Source organism: Bos indicus x Bos taurus, chromosome 23, assembly GCF_003369695.1.
Source record: "Bos indicus x Bos taurus breed Angus x Brahman F1 hybrid chromosome 23, Bos_hybrid_MaternalHap_v2.0, whole genome shotgun sequence".
Taxonomy (NCBI): Eukaryota; Metazoa; Chordata; class Mammalia; order Artiodactyla; family Bovidae; genus Bos; species Bos indicus x Bos taurus.
In genome coordinates, this window is record NC_040098.1 from 50,665,629 (window position 1) to 50,685,891 (window position 20,263).

Below are 20,263 nucleotides of genomic sequence, written 5' to 3' on the forward strand. Positions count from 1 at the left end.
ACTCAGATGACTTAGAAAGAAAAGGGCAGATTTTTCATCAGCTGCAAAGCTAATAAACTTTAACTGTCAACCAATAAAATCTATTCCCAGCTAAAAAGTCATTAACAATGACAATAGTAAGATTATCTTTAGATGTACAAACGTCAAGAATTTACTACCTCAAATCCTTGCTAAAATAATTAAAAGATGTGACACAGTCTACCCCTAAATACATATCCAAGAGAACTGAAAGTATATATTCACATAAAAGCTTCTACATAAACGTTCACTGCAGGATTACTCCACACACACACACACACACACACACACAAATAGAAGTAACTCAAATATCCATCAATGATGAATGAATAATCAAAACGTGGTTTAGTCACAAAATGGCACATTATTCAGTCATAAACGATGCAATATACTGATACATGAAACCATTATGCTAACTCATTAGCATATCAGAAAAGAAACCAGGCAGAAAAACCACATATTGTACATGAGTCCATTTACCTGAAACACCCAGTACAGACAGACTGACAGAGAAATCAGACTAGTGCGGCCCAGGGGCCCAGGGGCCCAAGGGCGGGGACTGACAGCCAGTGGGTATGGAGCTTCTTTCTGAGGTGTGGAAATGTTCTGAAATTAGGTAATGGTAACATGAGTACAGAAATGGTAGGGACCTAACAGAAGCAGAAGATATGAAGAGGAGGTGGCAAGAATACACAGAAGAACTGTACAAAAAGAGCTTCATGATCCAGATAATCACAATGGTGTGATCACTCACCTAGAGCCACACATCCTGGAATGCGAAGTCAAGTGGGCCTTAGGAAGCATCACTATGAACAAAGCTAGTGGAGGTGATGAAATTTCAGTTGAGCTATTTCAAATCCTCAAAGACGATGCTGTGAAAGTGCTGCACTCAATATGCTAGCAAATTTGGAAAACTCAGCAGTGGCCACAGGACTGGAAAACGTCAGTTTTCATTTCAATCCCAAAGAAAGGCGATGCCAAAGAATGTTCAGACTACCACACAATTACATTCATCTCACATGCTAGCAAAGTAATGCTCAAAATTCTCCAAGCCAGGCTTCAACAGTACATGAACCGTGAACTTCCAGATGTTCAAGCTGGATTTAGAAAAGGCAGAGGAACCAGAGATCAAATTGCCAACATCCACTGGATCATCGAAAAAGCAAGAGAGTTCCAGAAAAACATCTATTTCTGCTTTATTGACTATGCCAAAGCCTTTGACTGTGTGGATCACAATAAACTGTGGAAAATTCTTCAAGAGATGGGAATACCAGACCACCTGACCTGCCTCTTGAGAAATCTGTATGCAGGTCAAGAAGCAAGAGTTAGAACTGGACATGGAACAGACCGATTCCAAATCAGGAAAGGAGTACATCAAGGCTGTATATTGTCACCCTGCTTATTTAACTTATATGCAGAGTACAACATGAGAAACGCTGGGCTGGAGGAAGCACAAGCTGGAATCAAGATTGCCGGGAGAAAATCAATAACCTCAGATATTCAAATGATACCACCCTTAAGGCAGAAAGTGAAGAGGAACTAAAGAGCCTCTAGATGAAAGTGAAAGAGGAGAGTGAAAAAGTTGGCTTAAAACAACATTCAGAAAATGAATATAATAGCATCTGGTCCCATCACTTCATGGCAAATAGATGGGAAAATAATGGAAACAGTTGCAGACTATTTTGGGGGGCTCCAAAATCACTGCAGATAGTGACTACAGCCATGAAATTAAAAGACACTTACTCCTTGGAAGGAAAGTTATGACCAACCTAGATAGCATATTGAAAAGCAGAGACATTACTTTGGCAACAAAGGTCCGTCTAGTCAAGGCTATGGTTTTTCCAGCGGTCATGTATGGATGTGAGAGCTGGACTATAGAGAAAGCTGAGCACCAAAGAACTGATGCTTTTGAACTGTGGTGTTGGAGAAGACTCTTGAGAGTCCCTTGGACTGCAAGGAGATCCAACCAGTCCATCCTAAAGGAAATCAGTCCTGAACATTCATTGGAAGGACTGATGCTGAAGTGGAAACTCCAATACTTTGGCCACCTGATGTGAAGAGCTGACTCACTGGAAAAGACCCTGATGCTGGGAAAGACTGAAGGTGGGAGGAGAAGGGGACGAAAGAGGATGAGATAGTTGGATAGCATCTCCGACTTGATGGACATGAGTTTGAGTAAGCTCTGGGAGCTGGTGACGGACAGGGAGGCCTGCTGTGCTGCAGTCCATGGGGTCGCAGAGAGTCAGACGCGACTGAACTGACTGAACGTGAGTACAGATGTGTGAATACAGTAAAAACCATGGATCTTTACACTTTAAAAGGAGGAATTCTGTGGTATCCAAATTATATCTCAAGAAAGAGAAAAACGGAAAGAAAGTAACATGCGATTCAGGAACAAAAGTCAGTCCACATACAAGGAAGAGCTAAGTGAAACAAACATTCAAACTTGTGATTTTTTTTTTATTGGTTTATTTTTAAAAGAGAACAAATACTAGACAATAATCTTGATCAAGTGGAGGTGAGGTTGGAGATCTCAATGAAGAATAGTGAGGTATGTCCTTTATGCTCTCAAGGAAGACAGATAAACTTAACTAAAACATATTACATGCATATCCCACTTCTGGTACATTAAAAAGAACAGAAACATTCTCAGTGAGCATAAGATGCAGTGAATAGATATACTCAAAAGGTAAAGAATACAATGTCCCTGTCACATTTCAGAAGAAATCACTGAATGATTCGATCATTCGGATTAACAGTTAAGCAGATTTTTAAAAAATTAATGGCAACCACAAGGTCAGTCAACAATCTGTATCTTCCAACCAGAAGAATGAAGAAATACCCAATCCATACAGAAAAACCTCTCAAACCAACAAATGACTGGGGAAAAAAAGGATAAAAGAGCAAACATTTTAACAAGCCCAAATGGTTCAGAAAGCGTAACACTAAGCTCATAAAAGACATCACACTGAAGTGTTAAAAATCTTACTATATGTTGCTATCAAGAGACACTTCTAAATAGAACCAGACTTTTTTAAATTAAAAAGGAAAAAGATATGACTAGAAAATACTACCCAAAACATGTTAGTGTAGCAACATATGGAAACAAATTTGATGGAAAAAAATTCATTCAAAGGAGCACTACACATTGCAGGGTGTACAGTCAATGCTCAATAAACACCTAACCTTTCACACGCACGTGTGTGTGTTGTGTGTGTGAGTATATATACACACACACACAACTCTGAACCAAACAAATCTTGAACTTAATCCCTTTTATAAGATCACAGAAGGAAACCTCCAGAATTAAAATTTCATAAAGACCACAGGGTAATTCAATTAGAAAGTACATAGTAAAGAAATATTTTCACTTTAAGAATATTTAAATTTAAGTACATTTAAGTACTCAAAAATAGACAAACTCCTTGTGGGGCTGTAATTTTTTTAATAGTTTTTGGATCTTAAAACATGAAAAAAGAATCCTAATCAAGCAAACAAGTTAATTTACTTTAAATAAATAGAAAAATCTAAAGAGACTTAAGGTTTAAAAAATAAAACTTGTATGATGTGGCTAAAGCTGAGCTCACAAGGTAATTTTAAAGCCTTCATTAAAGAACAGCATATGTTCAACTCAGTAAGCGAGGAAAAGAACCAGAGAACAAAAGAAGGTAGAAGGAAACCAAGAGCAAGCAATAAGGTAGAAGATATACAGAATCAATAAAACAAAAAATGAATTCTTTTAAAAAAGAATCAAATGAGATAAAATATTTGTAAGAAAAAAGCACAAAAAAACAAAAGCATGTCCAAGGTATATAATCATAGATCCAGTATGTATAGGTTTTTAAATATCCTAAAATACTCTAATATAAAAAACTTTAGTCTGCAAGTGACTTAATAGAAAGCACCAATAAATCAATACAAGGTAATTCTCTAATGAATAATCAAATAGCTCTTCCATTTTAAAAGGAAACAGAAGTTCAGATGATTTTATAGACAGGTGAAAATTTCAGAAATAGAAAATCAAAACACAGAAAATCCAAGGATTCAGCAAGTGTTTCATAATTTAAAAAAATAATAAATTGGTTACCTTTCTTTCAAGGGACTATTACAACACATACAATAATACAGTATGACTAGCGTTTATCCCAAAAATGCAAGGATGGCTTAACATCAGATAATATATTAATATACATTAAAATATTCAAAGGAACGAGGGGCTGAAATGACAATCTTTAATAAATGCAGAAAGCACATCCCATACAATTCATCAACCATTCAGGATTAAGAATTCCTCACATGCTAGAAATAAGAGAACTTCAACCAGATTCTTTTTTAAAAAAGGTATCTTAGCAACTATCTACAGCTTTTCCTTAATAATAAAATTTTATAGAACTCTCAGAATTTAAAGTAAGAATGCTTGTTTTTATAACTGATACTCAACACTGTACTGATGGCCCAGCCAAAGTAACAAGGTTAACAACTAACAGGTATAAATTTGAAAAGAAAAAGTATACGGTCATCCCTATTTCCACAAGATGATTATCTACATATAAATCCAAAAGCATCCACTATATTTTCAAATGAGATAGTTCAAAAAGGTGGCTGGACACAGCGATGGAGCATAAACAGCCTTCCCATGCACAAATTATTAACTAGTTAGAAAATATAACTGAATAAATCTAAGAAAGGCTGTGAAGAACTTTTAAAAGTGGGTAATAAAACATTAGTTAAGAACCAAAAGGTGGGGAGCGGTGAGAGAGAGACAGCTTCCACCCTCCCGCCCCCATCTCCTGATTCATTCATCTCTCCTTCCCATTAGCTCCTCCCCAGCATCATACAACACTATAATCTCTACCTTAAAGCAAACAAACTGTGGAGCCTACCCAGCCCTCCTGGCTCCCTTTTGGAAAAACTGGTCCTGAGAACTGCCTCCGTCTCTCTTTTCCCACGCTCTCACGAGCCCACGCCAGGTGTAGTCCCTGGACTCCCCCACCAGCCGCTGCCAAACCTACAGGTCAATCCTAGGTCGTCCCAGCGGCACACAACACAGTCGTCCCTCCTCCCTGAAGTGCTCCTCGCCTGCTGCAGCGCGCCGCCGTCTTTCTCCTGCTCTGCTGCCCACACCGCCTCTGGGTCTCCTCCGCAGCATCTTCATCCCCCGCCCCGCCAGCTCTACGTAAGAATGGACGCAACATCCAACTTCCACGTCTCTTCTCCACCTCCACTCACCGCCTGGGGACCCTCCTTCCCCGGCTTTTAAAACCACGGTCGTATACCGTGGGGGCTGACTCGCCTCAGTCGTGTCCGACTCTGCGACCCCGCGGGCGGTAGCCGGCTGCCATGCCCTCCTCCGGGAAATCTTCCTGACCCCGGGATCGAACCCGAGTCTCTTGTGTGTCCTGCACCGGCAGATGAGTTCTGTGACCACTGCGCCACCTGAGAAGCCCCAGGTTTATCCAATGAGGACGGACGAACTCCGAGTGCAGGTCAGTGAGGGGAATCGCACCAGCTCTGCAGAGGCGGACATCCCCCAAAGCACCTCCCGCCGAAGCACGTGCCCTACACGCTGGGCTTGGAGCGCCGCCGCTGCCGCCCACCCATGCCTGGATGTCTAAAAGGCATCTCGAACTTAACGCGTCCAAAACCCAACTCCCACTTATTCACCCCCTTAGATCTCCCCAGCGACAAAACGAAAGCCGAGCCCTGAGCAGTCACGCCCGTCTGAACAACTAATTGGCCGACCCCATTCTCCGAGTGACGCCAGCCGGAAAACCCCGGGTTCTTTCCGCTTCTTCTCCTTCCATCACACCCAATCCTTGAGTCAGGCTCAGCTCCACCCTCGACACAGACCCCGGGGGCAAGCACTCACTACTCCACCCGCCCCCCGGGTATCAAACGCCAGCAACTCTACTTCCTCCCTAGTCCGGCCCCAGCTGGTTCTCTGTATATAACAGCATCCAATACAACCCTTTAAAAATGTGAATTTGAGTATGTCACCCCTCCCAAGGCTCCCCGCCTCAGTAAAGACCAAACTCAGAGTGTTGGGCGCATGTACAAAGGGCCCCTGCTTGGACCCCAGACCCCGACCTCAGGTACCAGCTGTCTCTCCAGCTCCAGACACACCAGCCTCCAGGGGCATTCCTTCCTTTTCAAGCCCCAAACGTCACAGTATCGGTGGGGCCTTCTCTGACAACATAAAATGAACCCACAACCCGAGCCCCCGGCTGCCACCCCACTTAGCCTGCTGGCACCATGAGAAGCTGAGCACCGGGTGGGACTGTGCACCTCCAGTGCCACCGAGGGACCCACGCACGCAGCCCCGGCCTGGCGGGGAAGAGGAAGAACGCACCGCCACCAGCTGCTGAGCCATCTTTCAGAAAAGAGAACAAGGTCAGCGTATCCGGCAGGGCAAGTTTCCCAGGCTTATTATAAAGCCGTACCGAATGCAACAGTCAGGTGTGATCAGGGCGAGACAAACATCAGGTAAACAGAAGAAACTGGCGCACGCGTGTGCACACACACGGAGACTTCACACACGGCAGAGGGGCAGACAGGTCCGGGGAGAGGGTGACCGGTTCAACAGACCCAGCAGACGATCCACAGCTGAAAGACAAACCAGATCCCAGCACACACCATGAAAACAAACCGCGGGGCTTTCTCACCATAAGACGCAAAAGTTGTGGATGAGAAGACGACAGTGATCTGGGGATAGGAAGCATTTCCTAAATGAGAAATGAAATGAGGAAGAAAAACTGGATCACATTAAAATGTAAATTTTCATTAACTTTGTGGGTGAAATACGTATGTTACGGATTTTAAAATCTTTTAAGAGTGAGGATGCATGCATATTTACAAGACAAATAACAACGAGGATTAATTACAAAGAACTTCAACAAGTCAAGAAAAAAGTAAGAAAAATGAACCGATTAACATAAAAAGGTTTTTATACCATGATACACAACTCCTTCAGTGCTAACGTCTGTGTGTCTTCTGAGCAGCATGGATATAATTCTGTTCTTATGAAATAACTGTGACTTGTAAGTGCACCCTTCTATCTGCATTCATGCACAGAGCTGTCCCTAAAGATGGGCCTCTATGGTTTATGCTGGATAACCTGGTTGTTAGAGCAGGGGATGCTTTTTTCCCCCTTTGACTTCCACCTTCTTTTCTCCTTAGACACGCACAGAGCCTTTATGTACAAACCCTGAGTACGGTGATGAGACCATCAAATTCAAAGTACCTGCCTGCCAAACGAGTGTCAGCTAATTCAAGTAGAAGTGACCTTAAGAGACCAAACTCTTTATTTCAAAGAAGCTGCTGACAACACCAAACATTCTCGGGACTTTCTCCTCTTTTAGGATTGCCCTCAGACAGCCTTTTGAATATCCCCCATGGCGCCAAAAATTCACAGAAAATGAATCTGAGAAAGAGTAATTCTAAACTATAAAGTTTTAGTGAGTTAAGCTGGTGATATGCTGTAAATCAAGAGTGGTTTCCCACACACTTTCAAATTCTCTTTTGGACAAAATTCTGGGCGAGTGGAACCTCTGACCTTTCTTTCCATCAGTGATTTGTGCTTCGTTATAGCCAACTGTTCAACCTACAATCCTTGGTGATATTCAAAAACTGTTATCTGTGTTGATGCATTAAGTTCTTGCTCCTGGCAAATTCCCTTAATCTCATACAAAGCCGGTTCATTCTCTACCCTATAATTAGTCACCAGTTTGAGGTCCATACAGAGACTTCCACGCTGCTGGGCACAGTAATTCCCGGGAGCTCCCAGGAGCCACATGAGAAAATGTTGCTGTTTTAGTCACATCTTCTCTACGTCTACTTAGTGATCCCAAGGATGGAGGCCTTGGGGAGAAAGGCAAGGGAGGATGCTGGTTGGGATCCTGCTTGTTTTTTTGAACCACCACTGTCTGTTAACTTATACTATCATGAGTTCAAGAAATAAGAAACCCTTAAAACTCCAGTGCTCGTGGCAAGAACAGTTACTGGATTCCTTTTGTTGTTGTTAAGGTTTTAGCTAGCATGTGTCTTGGAGAATAATCTCTAACACCTTAACATAAACCCTAACTCACCCGGGGGTAACGCCTCCCAGACTCTGAGAAACTTTTATAAAGCTTGCAAAAGATCTGCGTGTGTGCTAAGACGCTTCAGGCGTGTGACCACATGGACTGTAGCCCGCCAGGCTCCTCTGTCCATGGGATTCTCCAGGCAAGAACACTGGAGCGGGTTGTTATTCCTTCCTCCAGGGATCAAACCTGCGTCTCTCGTGTCTCCTGCACTAGCAGGCAGGTCCTTTATCACGGGCACCACCTTCACATACACAGACAGAATGTCACATCATGGTTAACCGATCATCCAAACTTAAAGAGTTTTTTAAGGTTTAAGCAAGGTTCACATTTAAAGGGTATCATTATAAACTCTCTTGAAATTTTTCAAATGCCACTTTTAACAAACCCATACATCATTTAAGAATGTTAACCAAATAGCTCCTCACTAACCCCTGCTGAAGTATATGGAACACAGAGAAGGGTAAACCTCCCCACTGGTTCCCCGTGTTTTTGTATCATTACTAACCTCCTACACGTAGCAGACAAGCAGAAACCTGACCGATGACCCAGCCTAGACCGAGAACGACGTCCAACCGGACTGAGAACTCCGTCTCCCACTCAGGACAAAACCTTCCAGGAAAGGGGAGGGACGACAGATAAGCGGCAAGCAAAGCTGGATTCAGTTCAGAAGTTGGTTTGGAAAGACAGAGCGATGCTATTGTTCACTCGGTTCTCTCATTAAACTTCCGTGAACAGTTCAACGCTGCACTGCCTGATGTGCAGGAAGGGGAGAGCACAGCAGAGCAGCAGGCGGGAGACGACGACCTCGGCTCCCGTCCCCTGACCCAGGGAGACAGAGAGATCAGACGAGAGCTTCCGTTCAGAGCAGACCCTGCAGCCACCCCCGGGGCCACCAGCCCCCAGTGCACACGGCCCCTGAAGCCCACCTGCACCCACACGAGGATCTCAAGCCCCTTTCTCCTCGGGCAGCGGGTGCTTTAGTGCGACTCTCTGAGGCTTCTGTCCCTGGGGGGACACAGAGGAGCCTTTGGGGGAGGCTTGTCAGGTCACAGAGCCGGGCCAGCAAGAAAGGGGGGCTGGTCGACTCCGGCATTTCCCCCAGCTGGAGGAAACGCTACTGTCTCAGAAAGCTCGAGGAGGAGCGGAAGCCAGTGGTGCAGGTAACTCTGGAGGGGGCCTTCTCCCCTGTCTGTGCCGATCAGCCGTCTACGCTGACTGCCTATGTACACCTGTATACACCAAGACAGGAGGCTCCACAAGTCCTGGTCAAGGCAGCACCCCCACCTCCACACACGCTGCTCCTCCCTTAAGAGTGATCACACAACAGTCATACCTGTTGCTGTGAGTGCAAAGGGTACACCCTCGAGAGGAGGGAAGTCAGAGGACTAAGTCTGGGGGGTGGGGGGACTGGAGAGCCAGGGCCGCCTCCTCAGGACTCTGAGGTGTCAGGCAGGTCAGGAGGTTCCCTCTGAACCGCACGGATGAGAAGTGAGGTGAGCCAAGGGGGCAGCCGGACGCCCACTTGCAGAGCTCCGAGCGGAGCAACAAGCCAGGGCCTGTTTGGGTCAAGGGCCTCCAAGGGCTCTTTGCAGACGGAAATCAGGCTGCAGGGACCAACCTAGCCGAGGGGACGGGAGATGCAGGATGGAGGGAGCAAGCAATGAGGGACGGAGCCCGGGAGACAGGACATTTCCTGTGGGCTCTGGCCAGCCCAGGGTCGGGAGGCACGCAGCAGGCGGGCCCAGCGCCAGCACCCTGCTCCTCGGAGAAGCAGAGGAGGAAACTGTCCCTGCACCTTCATTCAACACCCAGACGACTTCAGACAGAAACTAAATGTCTTTCCAACGTCAAGGGTTACAAAAAAGGGCTGAAACAAGATTTCTTAAATTGTTTATTGGTGACTCAGTTCAAATATTTTCATTCACATTTCACCAAAATCAGCTAATCCTTCTGCCATCCAGCGCCGCCACAGAAGAGGACAGGGCCTATCCCTGCCCTTAACCCGGGGTTAAGGGGCTGGTGAGGAGCTGAACAAAGATACCAACTCCCGGCTCGTCTTCCTGAAGCATCAAACCGGCCCAAAGATTTATGGAGCAGCATTAACTGGCAATCACTCTTAAAACACTTGTCAAGCCAAAGATCATTCCGTGCAGCACACTGTTGGCTCCACAGAAGTTTCCAGAGGATGAGAAGATTGAAAGCCAGGTGGGGCCCGCAACCCCCTTCCCTCCCTGCCTGATGACGACGTTCGCTCTCTCCTCCACTGTCAGGAATCCCTGAGCGGGACACTTTGGAGAAATGACCACAGAATTAAACTGAGCTCTGTCGCTTACATCCCCCAACTTCTTACAAGTCATTTTTGATCTCTCTTTTCAACCCAGGGCTTTTCTCTCTGTAAACAGGCTCTTCGGCAGCTGGAGGGGCTCAGGAGTCCCTGTGATCTGTGACCACAGGTGCCACCGCCAGTGTCCCTCTGCAGCCTGTCTCGAGAGCCACTCCCTCAGGCCGGCTCACCTGCCCTCAGCGGCTCCCTCTCCCCTTCCAGCTCTCTGCTCCTAACACACTAAGGAAGCCAGGGAGCCCAAGCGCATCGTGCCGAAAATACAGGGGATCGGCCTCCGAGAGAGACCTGGAGCGTTCGGTGCGTCTGCGGTGTGACAACCTGTTATGGTCAGGAGCACTTCGGCCCTGGTTCTCACATTTTCTGAGCAGCTGAGGCTTCCAGATCAGTTACATGCTAAGACAATCTGCCCGCAACTCTGGGCTGCTCTGAACTCCCAACAGTCATCTACTGATGAAAAACGTCACCATTGTAACCAAAGGCATTCGTGACCTGCAACCAACCCAGGGTGGGGAAGCCGGGCTGTCAACCAACAAAGGCTGCTAACTACCAACCTCTTGAAAGCCTCATGTGGCAAAAACAAAAAGTAAAGCTACTTCCCAAAAATACCGTGCTCACTTCTCCAACTAGAGGACACTATTGGTTAGACCCCCCACACACACACTTTGCACCCAGCAGGTAAACATAAACGCTGTGGCCAATATTTCAAATACGCTTTCCAGGAACACACTTTTCCTTCAAATTATTTGTATCAAGTTCAGAAATAACTTTCCTCCAAAACACCATATGGCTTTTCAAACAAGACACCTAAATGCACAATTCTCACATAAACGGTATAATTTCAAATGATGCAACTCCAGCCACTATATAACATTTGTATTTCAGCTGAAAGTCAGCAATTAGTAACGGCTCACCAGATTCATACCCTCAGATGAGGCACTAACATAACCCCAAAAACAGACAGCCAATCTTACCAGGAGAAAATATTCATCATATTTAATACCTAGAAAAAGTCACGCACCGTTGTTGTTAGTTGCTAACTCGTGTCCGACTCTCTGAGACCCCATGGACTTAGCCTGCCAGGCTCCTCGGACTCCGTGGCATTTTCCAAGCAAGAACACCAGAGTAGGTTGCCATTTCCTTCTCCAGGGGATCTTCCTGACCCAGGGATCGAACCAGCATCTCCTGCGTTGGCAGGCGGTTTCTTTACCATCTGAGCCACCTGGGAAGTAATGCTTACTTGACTGACTTATGCGTTACTTACCTATAAGTAATGCTTAAACAAACACAAATCATCAGTATCGCAAAACAAAAAGGAAATGAGTCACCCAGAGTCTGAAGAGGAGGGAGGTTTCCTGCTAACGGTGACCTATTCTGATAAGCTTCTGAATGAGGATGGGCACTGGGGCTGCCCAGCTGGTGAAGCCACCATGTCCTGGCACCACAGAGGCAGGGGAGGGATGGGGGCGGGGCAGAGGTGGGCCAAGCAGGCCAAACGCTGTGGCTTCACTGGCTCCGGCCAAGCCCACAGGCCAACCTTAGGCGGAGGGAAGTCAGACAAGAATCGTGTGTAGAGCGGGAAGGCAGAGTGACGGTGCGGTACACTTTCAGAAGCACTCACTCTAACTCTTACGTCCATTTGCATCAAGTTACCCCTGAAATCCACACTTTCTTTGCATTCTATCTTTAGGTAAACCTTAAGTGTTGGCTCAAGCTCTTGATCCATACTTGTGACACCACAAATTCCAAATCAGAACCATTTCTTCAGATCCTGGCAAAAAAAAAAAAAAGCAAACAAGTTTCCGAAAGGCACTCTCACTGCAAAATAACTAGATCATCAATAAAATACAACTCTTAACACCTCACTGGGCTTGCGGTAAGCAAGGAAAATATCCATGAGCCCCAGGAACTTCCTCCAACCCAACCCAACCATAAGTCAGTCAGTCATAAAAGTAGACAAACACCAAAGAGGAAGAAAGCCAGCCAGACTGATGAGGATGGGAGGCGGAGGACCAGAACATTTAGAAGCAAAAAATACAACTGTTAAAATGAAAGACTCAATGGATGAGTTAATGGATGATTAGACACAGCTCATTAGTGAACCAGAAGTGAGATCTAAGGACATACCCAGAATGCAAACAAAACAGAAACAAGGAGATGCCTACAAGACAGCAAGACGTGGGAGGTCCAGTGAGTGCCCCCTTGGGGTTCTGGGGGGAGTTTAGAAGCCCAGTGGGATCAGATGATAAGATGGCCAACAATCTTTCAGAACTGGCAAGGCACAAGTCCACAAGGAAAGCACGACATACACCAAAGGGTCAATAAACAGGAGAGACGCACAGTAACCAGACTAGAGACACCAAAGACAAGGAGAGGATCCCAGAGCGCCAGGGGCAGAACGCACGCCTCCCCCTCAACAAAATGGGGGAACCAGAGGTCACGGGAATAACAGCTTCAGGATGCTGAAGGAAAATACTCAAGCAACTGATTTGATTCTAAATAAAAATGAGGGCAAAATAAAGACATTTCCAGGTGATCAGAAAACCAGAGACTTTCCCACCAACAACCCCTCACTTGAGAAATCTCTGAAGGATATACTTGAGAAAGGGGGCAGAAAAAAAAAACCCAGAAGGAAAGTTCCGAGATAAGACTGATAATCAAAGAAACTGGCAAAGGTGCAGGTGAAGCTGAACAAATGCTGTCTGTGTGGAACAGCAAGGGTCTCTCGATGAGGTTTTGTGCACACAGGGTGCCGATCGCTGGAAAACAACAGCATGCGAGTTTCGGGGTGGGTCAGTGCTACAGGACCTGAAGTCCTTGCATCATCAGAAGTGGAGCGGAAATAGTAACTGCAGGCTTCACGGATGTAAAATCCCAAGAAGAGCCACTTACAGGCTGCCAACAGCATACAGCCTCACACCCGGTCATGAGGTCTGGGCATTGCTTCGCTGCAGGTTCTGGCTGAAGCAGAACAGAGTTTGGCAAAAATGATGTCAAAGTGGTCAATGAAGGGGCATGAAACCCCCATTTTAGCTCAAAGGTCTCAAGAACAAGTTTGATTCTTTTCTGGGAGTCCTAGATCCCTCTGAGAAACAGAAAAAAGCTGCTGATCCTCTTCCCCAGAAAAACATTTAGGACCTGAACAAATTTTCACACCAAAGCAAAAGACCTTCCCCAGACATGGGTCCTCCCAGGCCTTGACCAGCTTAAAAAGCTGGAGAGAGTTAAGTCTGTGTGGGAAACAGTAAAGTTAGACATTCTCCCCATCCCAGACTTAAAACCACATAGGCCAATGAGGGGCTGAGTATAAAAGGAACACCTGGGCATCAAGTCTGGGGAGGAGGAATCTGGAGGTAAGTCATTCCTTTAATTCACTCTATCATTAAAACATAATCCGACAATCAGTACAACTGCTGCAAAATCTGAACTGTGGGAAATAACGGCCAGAAAAGAATTCTTAAGGACAGCCCACACCAACCTTACATCCTGGTGCACAAGTACGCCAAATGATGGAGACAGAAAAACAAGACGTTCCAGAAACAGTCCCTAACCTCAGGACTGAGTGTTTTTAATGCCCACTTCCTGGAACCACCCGGTTAACCAGGGGCAACAACAGTCAAAGAGCCTGCAAAATGGACTCGTGCGGTCCACCTGGAGCCCTACTTCTGCAAAGGCACATCCCGACCCCTCGGTGTTGTCAAAACAGGCTGGTGCAATCCGGAGGTTCCCAAATCCACCCTTAAGAAGGAAGGTGTGTGAAGCAGAGATTCTGGTCTCCATTCAAACACAGCAAATTACAAGCTTAGGGTTTGGGACCCAAAATCTGGTCTAGTCTCCATCCAAACACAGCAAATTACAAACTTAGAGTTTGGGGCCCAAAATCTGCATTTTAATAAGACCCACGACGATGCTGTGTGCCTACAGACACACACAATATACAAATAAAGACCCCTTTCAAAAGCTCGACTCAGACCCGGATTTATGTAGCTCAGACACTCAAAACTTAATGAAGCATGTCCCACATATCATGAAAATACGTTCGGTGGTTAAAATCATTATAGAGCACAAGACGTCTTAGGTATCCCAGCAAGAACAGAAAAACGTAAGTACACAGGAGCTGGAAGCAAATTCAAAGGAGATGCACAGGAGATGTCTCCCTCCTCCTGACCAGGCAGATGCATAAACGCCCTCAGCAATTCACGTTTCACAGACTGCGTTAATTTTCAGAACACACACACGTGACTCTGCTACCACACAATTCCAGCAAATAACTCTATTTTAGTTTTTTTTAGTTGGAGGAAAATTGATTTACGATGTCATGTTGGCTTCTCCCCTACAACAACGTGACTCCGCGCGTCCCTTCCCTCTTGAACTTCCCTCCCACCATCCCACCTCTCTAGGCTGACACAGCAAGGGCCAAGCTCCCCGTGTCACACTAGCTGTTTTACACATGCTAGTGTGTGTTTCCAAGCCACCCTCAGTTCATCCCACCCCCTCCTCCCCACTGTGTCCACAGGTGTGTTCTCTATGTCCGCGTCTCTTCCTCGGTACCATTTCTCTAGATTTCCTATATGTCTGTCTAATACATGACACCTGTTTTTCTCTAACTTACCTCACTGTGTAAAACAGGCTCTAGGTTCTCTCTCTTTTCTTATTTCAGGGGATCTCAATCTTAAGAGCCAACAAGCCACACACTACAGATGCTGGTTCATCTTGACCAACGTTCATGGACGGTCTCCTGACCTTTGTGACTTCCATCCGAACTACACGGACAATCTGATTTATAACTGTGCTTCTGGTCCGTGTATGGAAAAGTTTCGCAATGCACAGGAGAGGGGCACAATCTTATCCCAAAGGGAGGAGAAAGACTCCAAACACTTAACTCTCCCCCAAATCTTGATTATCATTCCAAACTAATCAACCTGAAAACATGTTTTATAAGCCAGATGTAGTTCCATTCTTAAAAGCTTACTTCCATTTTTGATTGCCTGAAACACCCATGTGTTGGATAAATATTCTCTCAGAAGGCCAAGACCAGAAAACTGAGGTCTTCCTGTAATTTAAATTAGCTATTACACTAGTTTTCAGGGGGAGAAAAGCCCACACCCAATGAGAAAAAGAATGATCAAGGTAAAAGAATACTGTTTCCATTGTTTTAGAGTCTTCGCTCAGCCCACATGAATTCAACCTAATGCTTATTTGACCACTAGATAAATTAAGATCCTCTGGAGTTCAGGGTTTTTCTTTGGTGATAAAATCAATTCACTTGACACTTTGAAATCTCAAAGGAAAGAAAGTCTGCTTTCAAGGTGTGAGCGGGCGGTGGTTCTTTTTTTTTTTTTTTTTTTAAAGAATGGAAGAAGATAAAGATGTTTCATAGGGTAAAGTTACCAACTGCTCTGAGATGCTAATGTTACTCAGGCTTCCCTCTTCTCTGAAGCAGTGGTCATCATTCCCATTTCACAGATGAGGAAGTTTGGGGGAGATTCAGCTACTTAAGATACACAGCTCTTCCCTTCCTGACCCAGAAGGGAAGACTGGAACCCACACTTCTGGCTCTAAAGCCTAGCGCTGGGACAGGGGTTAGAAGCCCTTTAACTGCTCCACACCCCACCCTCCATGCTCCCCAGCCCCGTGCAAACCCTGCCTCCAGAACAGCTGACCGTCTAAAGCTGAGGTCAGCAAACCAAGACCCACAGGACTGATCGAGCCCACTGCCTGTTTCGTAGAATCCATAGGCTGACTGTATTTTTCTTCACATTTCCAAGTGATTCTTTTTTTAAAAAAAGGAAGACAATTACATGACATGTAAAAACTATATGAAATTTGAATTTTACCACCCAGGAAAAGTTTTACTGGAGCATGGCCTATGGATGCTTCTGAGCGACAGCAGCAGAGCTGAGCAGTGGTAACAGACCACCTGGCCTGCAAGGTCTCTGGTATTAACAACTACCTGGTCCTCTACACAAAGTGTGTGGGTCCCTGACCTAAAGGATGCCTGACTTCTTCTGTACACTATAAACTTCGCAGGATGGGTGAATGTAGAAAAATCTGCCTCCCCTGATCCTAGCTGCTGGAGACGCAGCAGGTAAATCGATTCTGCCCCTCAACCAACAAGAGCTCTTCAATGCTGGAAAAGGCTGATGCTGCTTCCCCCTCGCTGGGCTCTGTTCTCTTCTGTACTCACGAGGCACGGCTACCGTGACCACTTCACCATTGACCAAGGACCTATCACTTCAGACCAGAAACCGTGCTAAGTGTCAGAGGTCTCATTTCTTTTCAGGTGAGAAAACAAAAGTTAAGGAACTCACCCCAGTTCAAGAGGCTACAGGAGACGCCCTGTTCTTACCATCCCAAGTTACTTCAAAAAGCAAGACTCTGAACTTCCTCTCTGTCAACATATCCCTGTGGAATTGTGGAGGTGGAGCCCAAACAAGAAACTTCCACTTCGATTTAAGCAGAACTGGACAAGACCAGGCAACTGGTGCCCCGGGAACTGGTTACTAACGTATCTGGGTGCTTCCCACACGGGTCCCCTCCCCACCTGACGAGCAGCCAGATGCAGTGTTTACTTCAAACAACTGCCGCACAAGGAATACTGCCTTGATTACACCAGGACAACGCTATACCTTTAGAAACCAAACCAGACCTCAGAGAGGCATGTTAGATCAGTTACAACACAAGAACCACCATCTCCTTCTGAGCGCTCTCTCTGGGAACCGGGGGTCTGCTTTACACGTTTTCTTTCATTTAAACTTCACAGCGCTACAAGGGAAGCTTTGGTTCCAATTTTACAGATGAGGACACTGAGCTTTCAAGGTTAATTTGCTCAAGGTGATGTCAATAACTAGGTTTTCTGACTCCAAATCCAGGCTCTCAATCGCTACGCAGGACTTTCAGATAAACTTGCAATCCTAATATAGACACAGTGCTGCCTACAAGTAAAGGAGAAGTGAGAAAACTCGCTTGGAAAGAGGCTGACCACGGTTATTGACTGTCACCTCAACTGGACCCCCTGCAACACCGTCCCCCAAAATCAGAACTCCGAATGACGAGCTCCACCGTGCCGGAGGGTCGTTTCTCTGCGACGTTCTTCGTTCTCCCAACAGAAGCTCTTGGGAGGCACAAACCATTCCCGTTCGTCCCTCGTCCCTCCCTGGCTCCCCATGGAGCGTCCACAGGGCAGGCATTCAATGACATGCTCTATGAACGCAAGCTCTGCCCAGAAGGTGACTTATAAATGAATGCTGCCACCAGAGCAGAAAGCCTGAAGACACAGAAGAAGCAAAAAAACTAAATTTGCTTCACGATGCACTAGTGGTGAAGGTGCTGTCTTCAGAAGAATTGGTGACACGTGACATACAACTCACGTATAAGGTGCTACCCTCACCCAAACACTAAGGGAGCAAGTGACCCGATTGTGTATTTATAACCTCAAAAATGAAGGAAGCCTGAGCATTCAGGCCTAAAATCCTCACCAACAGTCTAATGTAGAAACCAAAACCCCTCCTGCCCTGGTGCTATGTACTCTCCCAGCTGTATGTCTCAGCCTCTACTTCCGGGCCTTTTCCAAACACCACTTTCTTTCTTAGAAAGAATGGAGGCTTGAGAACAGGAGATCTTTTTCCCCCCCCTTTTAGGACCCTAAATGGGGCTTCCCAAACGGCTTGGGGTAAAGAATCCTCCTGGCAATGCAGGAGACTCTAGTTCAGTTCCTGGGTTGGGAAGATCCCCTGGAGGAGGAAATGGCCACCCACTCCACTATTCTTGCCTGGAGAATCCCATGGACAGAGGAGCCTGGTCGGGTTGCAGTCCACGGGGTCGCAAAGAGTGGACACGACTGAACCCAAATGACCCAAGACAGCATCGTGAATACAGTAGGGGGCAGCCAATGTGTAAAGGACTTGAACAGAATGGCACACTTTCAGTGCCAGCTAAGGTACAATGACCACGTACAATGTGGGGCAGACCACGGATTCTACGGAAGGCAGCCTCCTCCAGAGAACTTTTGCACAAAAAGTTGCTAGAAGGCCACCACGGATGGCAACACACAGCCGCATGCTGTGCCAAGGGCGGTAACGCACCGGCCAGAGAGGACACCTCGGAAGGCTCAGCCGGTTGTTATTAAGCGATCGCGGGGGGCCCAAGGAGCTCTACCCGTTACAGACGCTTCCTTACGTCCCTAAACATCCAGGTCTCTGAACGCATCGGAGGTGAACCCACCGAGTATCTACAAGTGAAGTCTCTTACGAAGCTGTATTTACAAACACGCACCCGAAAGCACAGAGTGCTCTCCAAGCGTCTGCACTCCCCAGGAAGTCGACTTTGCAACGAGTCAAGAAGTTACATCGGGGCGCACAAGACACGCCTGGAGATCCAAACCGACAACCGCACCGCTCCAAGTCGACGCTGGCAAACCCTCGGCCCAGAACTCGCGGTTCCGACGGGAGCCCCCTTCTCGAAGCTCGCACCACCGCGGCGCAAAAATGAATGACGGTTGGATCCGCGTTAGGTTTAAATTTCCTGGCTCCGGTCACAATACCAAACCTAATTAGAGCATGCGGTCAACGCTCGGCCCTCTCGGCGCGGTGTCGGGCAGCGCTCGGGCCGGCAGCAGAGTCGGGAGACAGTCGCACTCGTCCTCGCGCCCCCCCACCCCCCAAACACGCAGGCGAGAGCCCCCCACCCTGGAGCGCTCGGCCGGGCGCCCCCGCGCCCAGCCGCCGGCTCTCCGGCCCCGTCCGCGCTTCGGCCCGGCGGCCGGGACGCCCCCGGCCCGCAAACTCGGGCGCGCGCGCTTCCGTCCAGCAACCCGCGGCCGGGGCGGGGGCCGGGGGAGGGGAGCTACCTCGTACAGCTCCTCGGAGGCCATGGCGGGCGGCGGGGCGCGCGGCGCGGGGCAGGGCCGGCGAGGCGCCGAGCCGCCGGCGGCCCACACTTTGTTCCAGTCGGGTCCCTGCGTGGCCTGCGCTTCCTGCTCCGCGCGGCGCCGGGCGGGCGGGCGCTCACTCCCGCCGCTGCGGGCCGCCGGCCGGGTCGGTGCGCAGGAGCAGCTGCGCAACGCGCCCTCCGCGCCGCGCTCACTCCGCGGCGGGCCGGCTGGGGCTTGGGCTCATCGCGCCGCCGCGGGGCCGGGCCGGGCTGGGGCGGGCGCGGCGGCGGTGCACGGCGGCGCGCGGGCTCCGCGGCTCCCCCTCTCCGCGGTAGTGCAGAAAGCTTCCTACTTGCGGCCGAAAAACCTGCCCCGGCTACTGAGCATGCCCAGTGCGGCTGCCCGGCCCGGCCGAGCCGCGCTCCGGGTTTTCGGGCCGCCCGCGCGGGGGGGGCGGGGCGGGGCGGGGAGCGGCGGGCCGCGCTGGGGCTCGGCGGCCAGGCGGGCGGGCAGGAAGGGGCGGGGCCTGAGGCGGGGGCGGGGCCGCGGGCGGGGGCGGGGCCTGCTCGCCCCAGGGCCCTCCGGAGGTCGGGCCGGGCCGTGCGCCCGCCTCGACGTGGGGGGCGTGGCCGCGGCGCGCGGAGGCGGGGCCTCCTCGCCCCAGGGCCCTCCGGAGGTCGGGCCGGGCCGTGCGCCCGCCTCGACGTGGGGGGCGTGGCCGCGGCGCGCGGGGGCGGGGAGAGGGCGGGGACAGCTCGCCCCAGGGACCTCTGGAGGTCCGGCCGGGCCGCGCGCCCGCCTCGACGTGGGGGCGTGGCCGCGGCGCGCGAGGGCGGGGCCTGTAGGCGGGCGTGGCCTGAGGGGGTGTGGCCTGCTCGCCCCGGGGGCCCCCGGAGGTCGGATCGGGCCGCGCGCCCGCCTCGACGTGGGGGGCGGAAGGCCGCGGCTCGC

The 20,263-nt window shown here is 48.5% G+C and overlaps 1 protein-coding gene across 1 annotated transcript in view; it reads right to left on the reverse strand.

Annotated features, from left to right (window-relative positions):
* The window catches only part of CDYL (chromodomain Y like), a 97,198-nt gene extending 77,576 nt beyond the window's left edge, over window positions 1-19,622 (reverse strand). Inside the window, exon 1 of the mRNA XM_027524197.1 lies at window positions 19,289-19,622. Within this exon, the coding sequence (XP_027379998.1) occupies window positions 19,289-19,312 (24 nt within the window). The 5' untranslated portion in view covers window positions 19,313-19,622. The remainder of the gene's footprint in view (window positions 1-19,288) is intronic.
* Window positions 19,623-20,263: the final 641 nt, after the last annotated feature.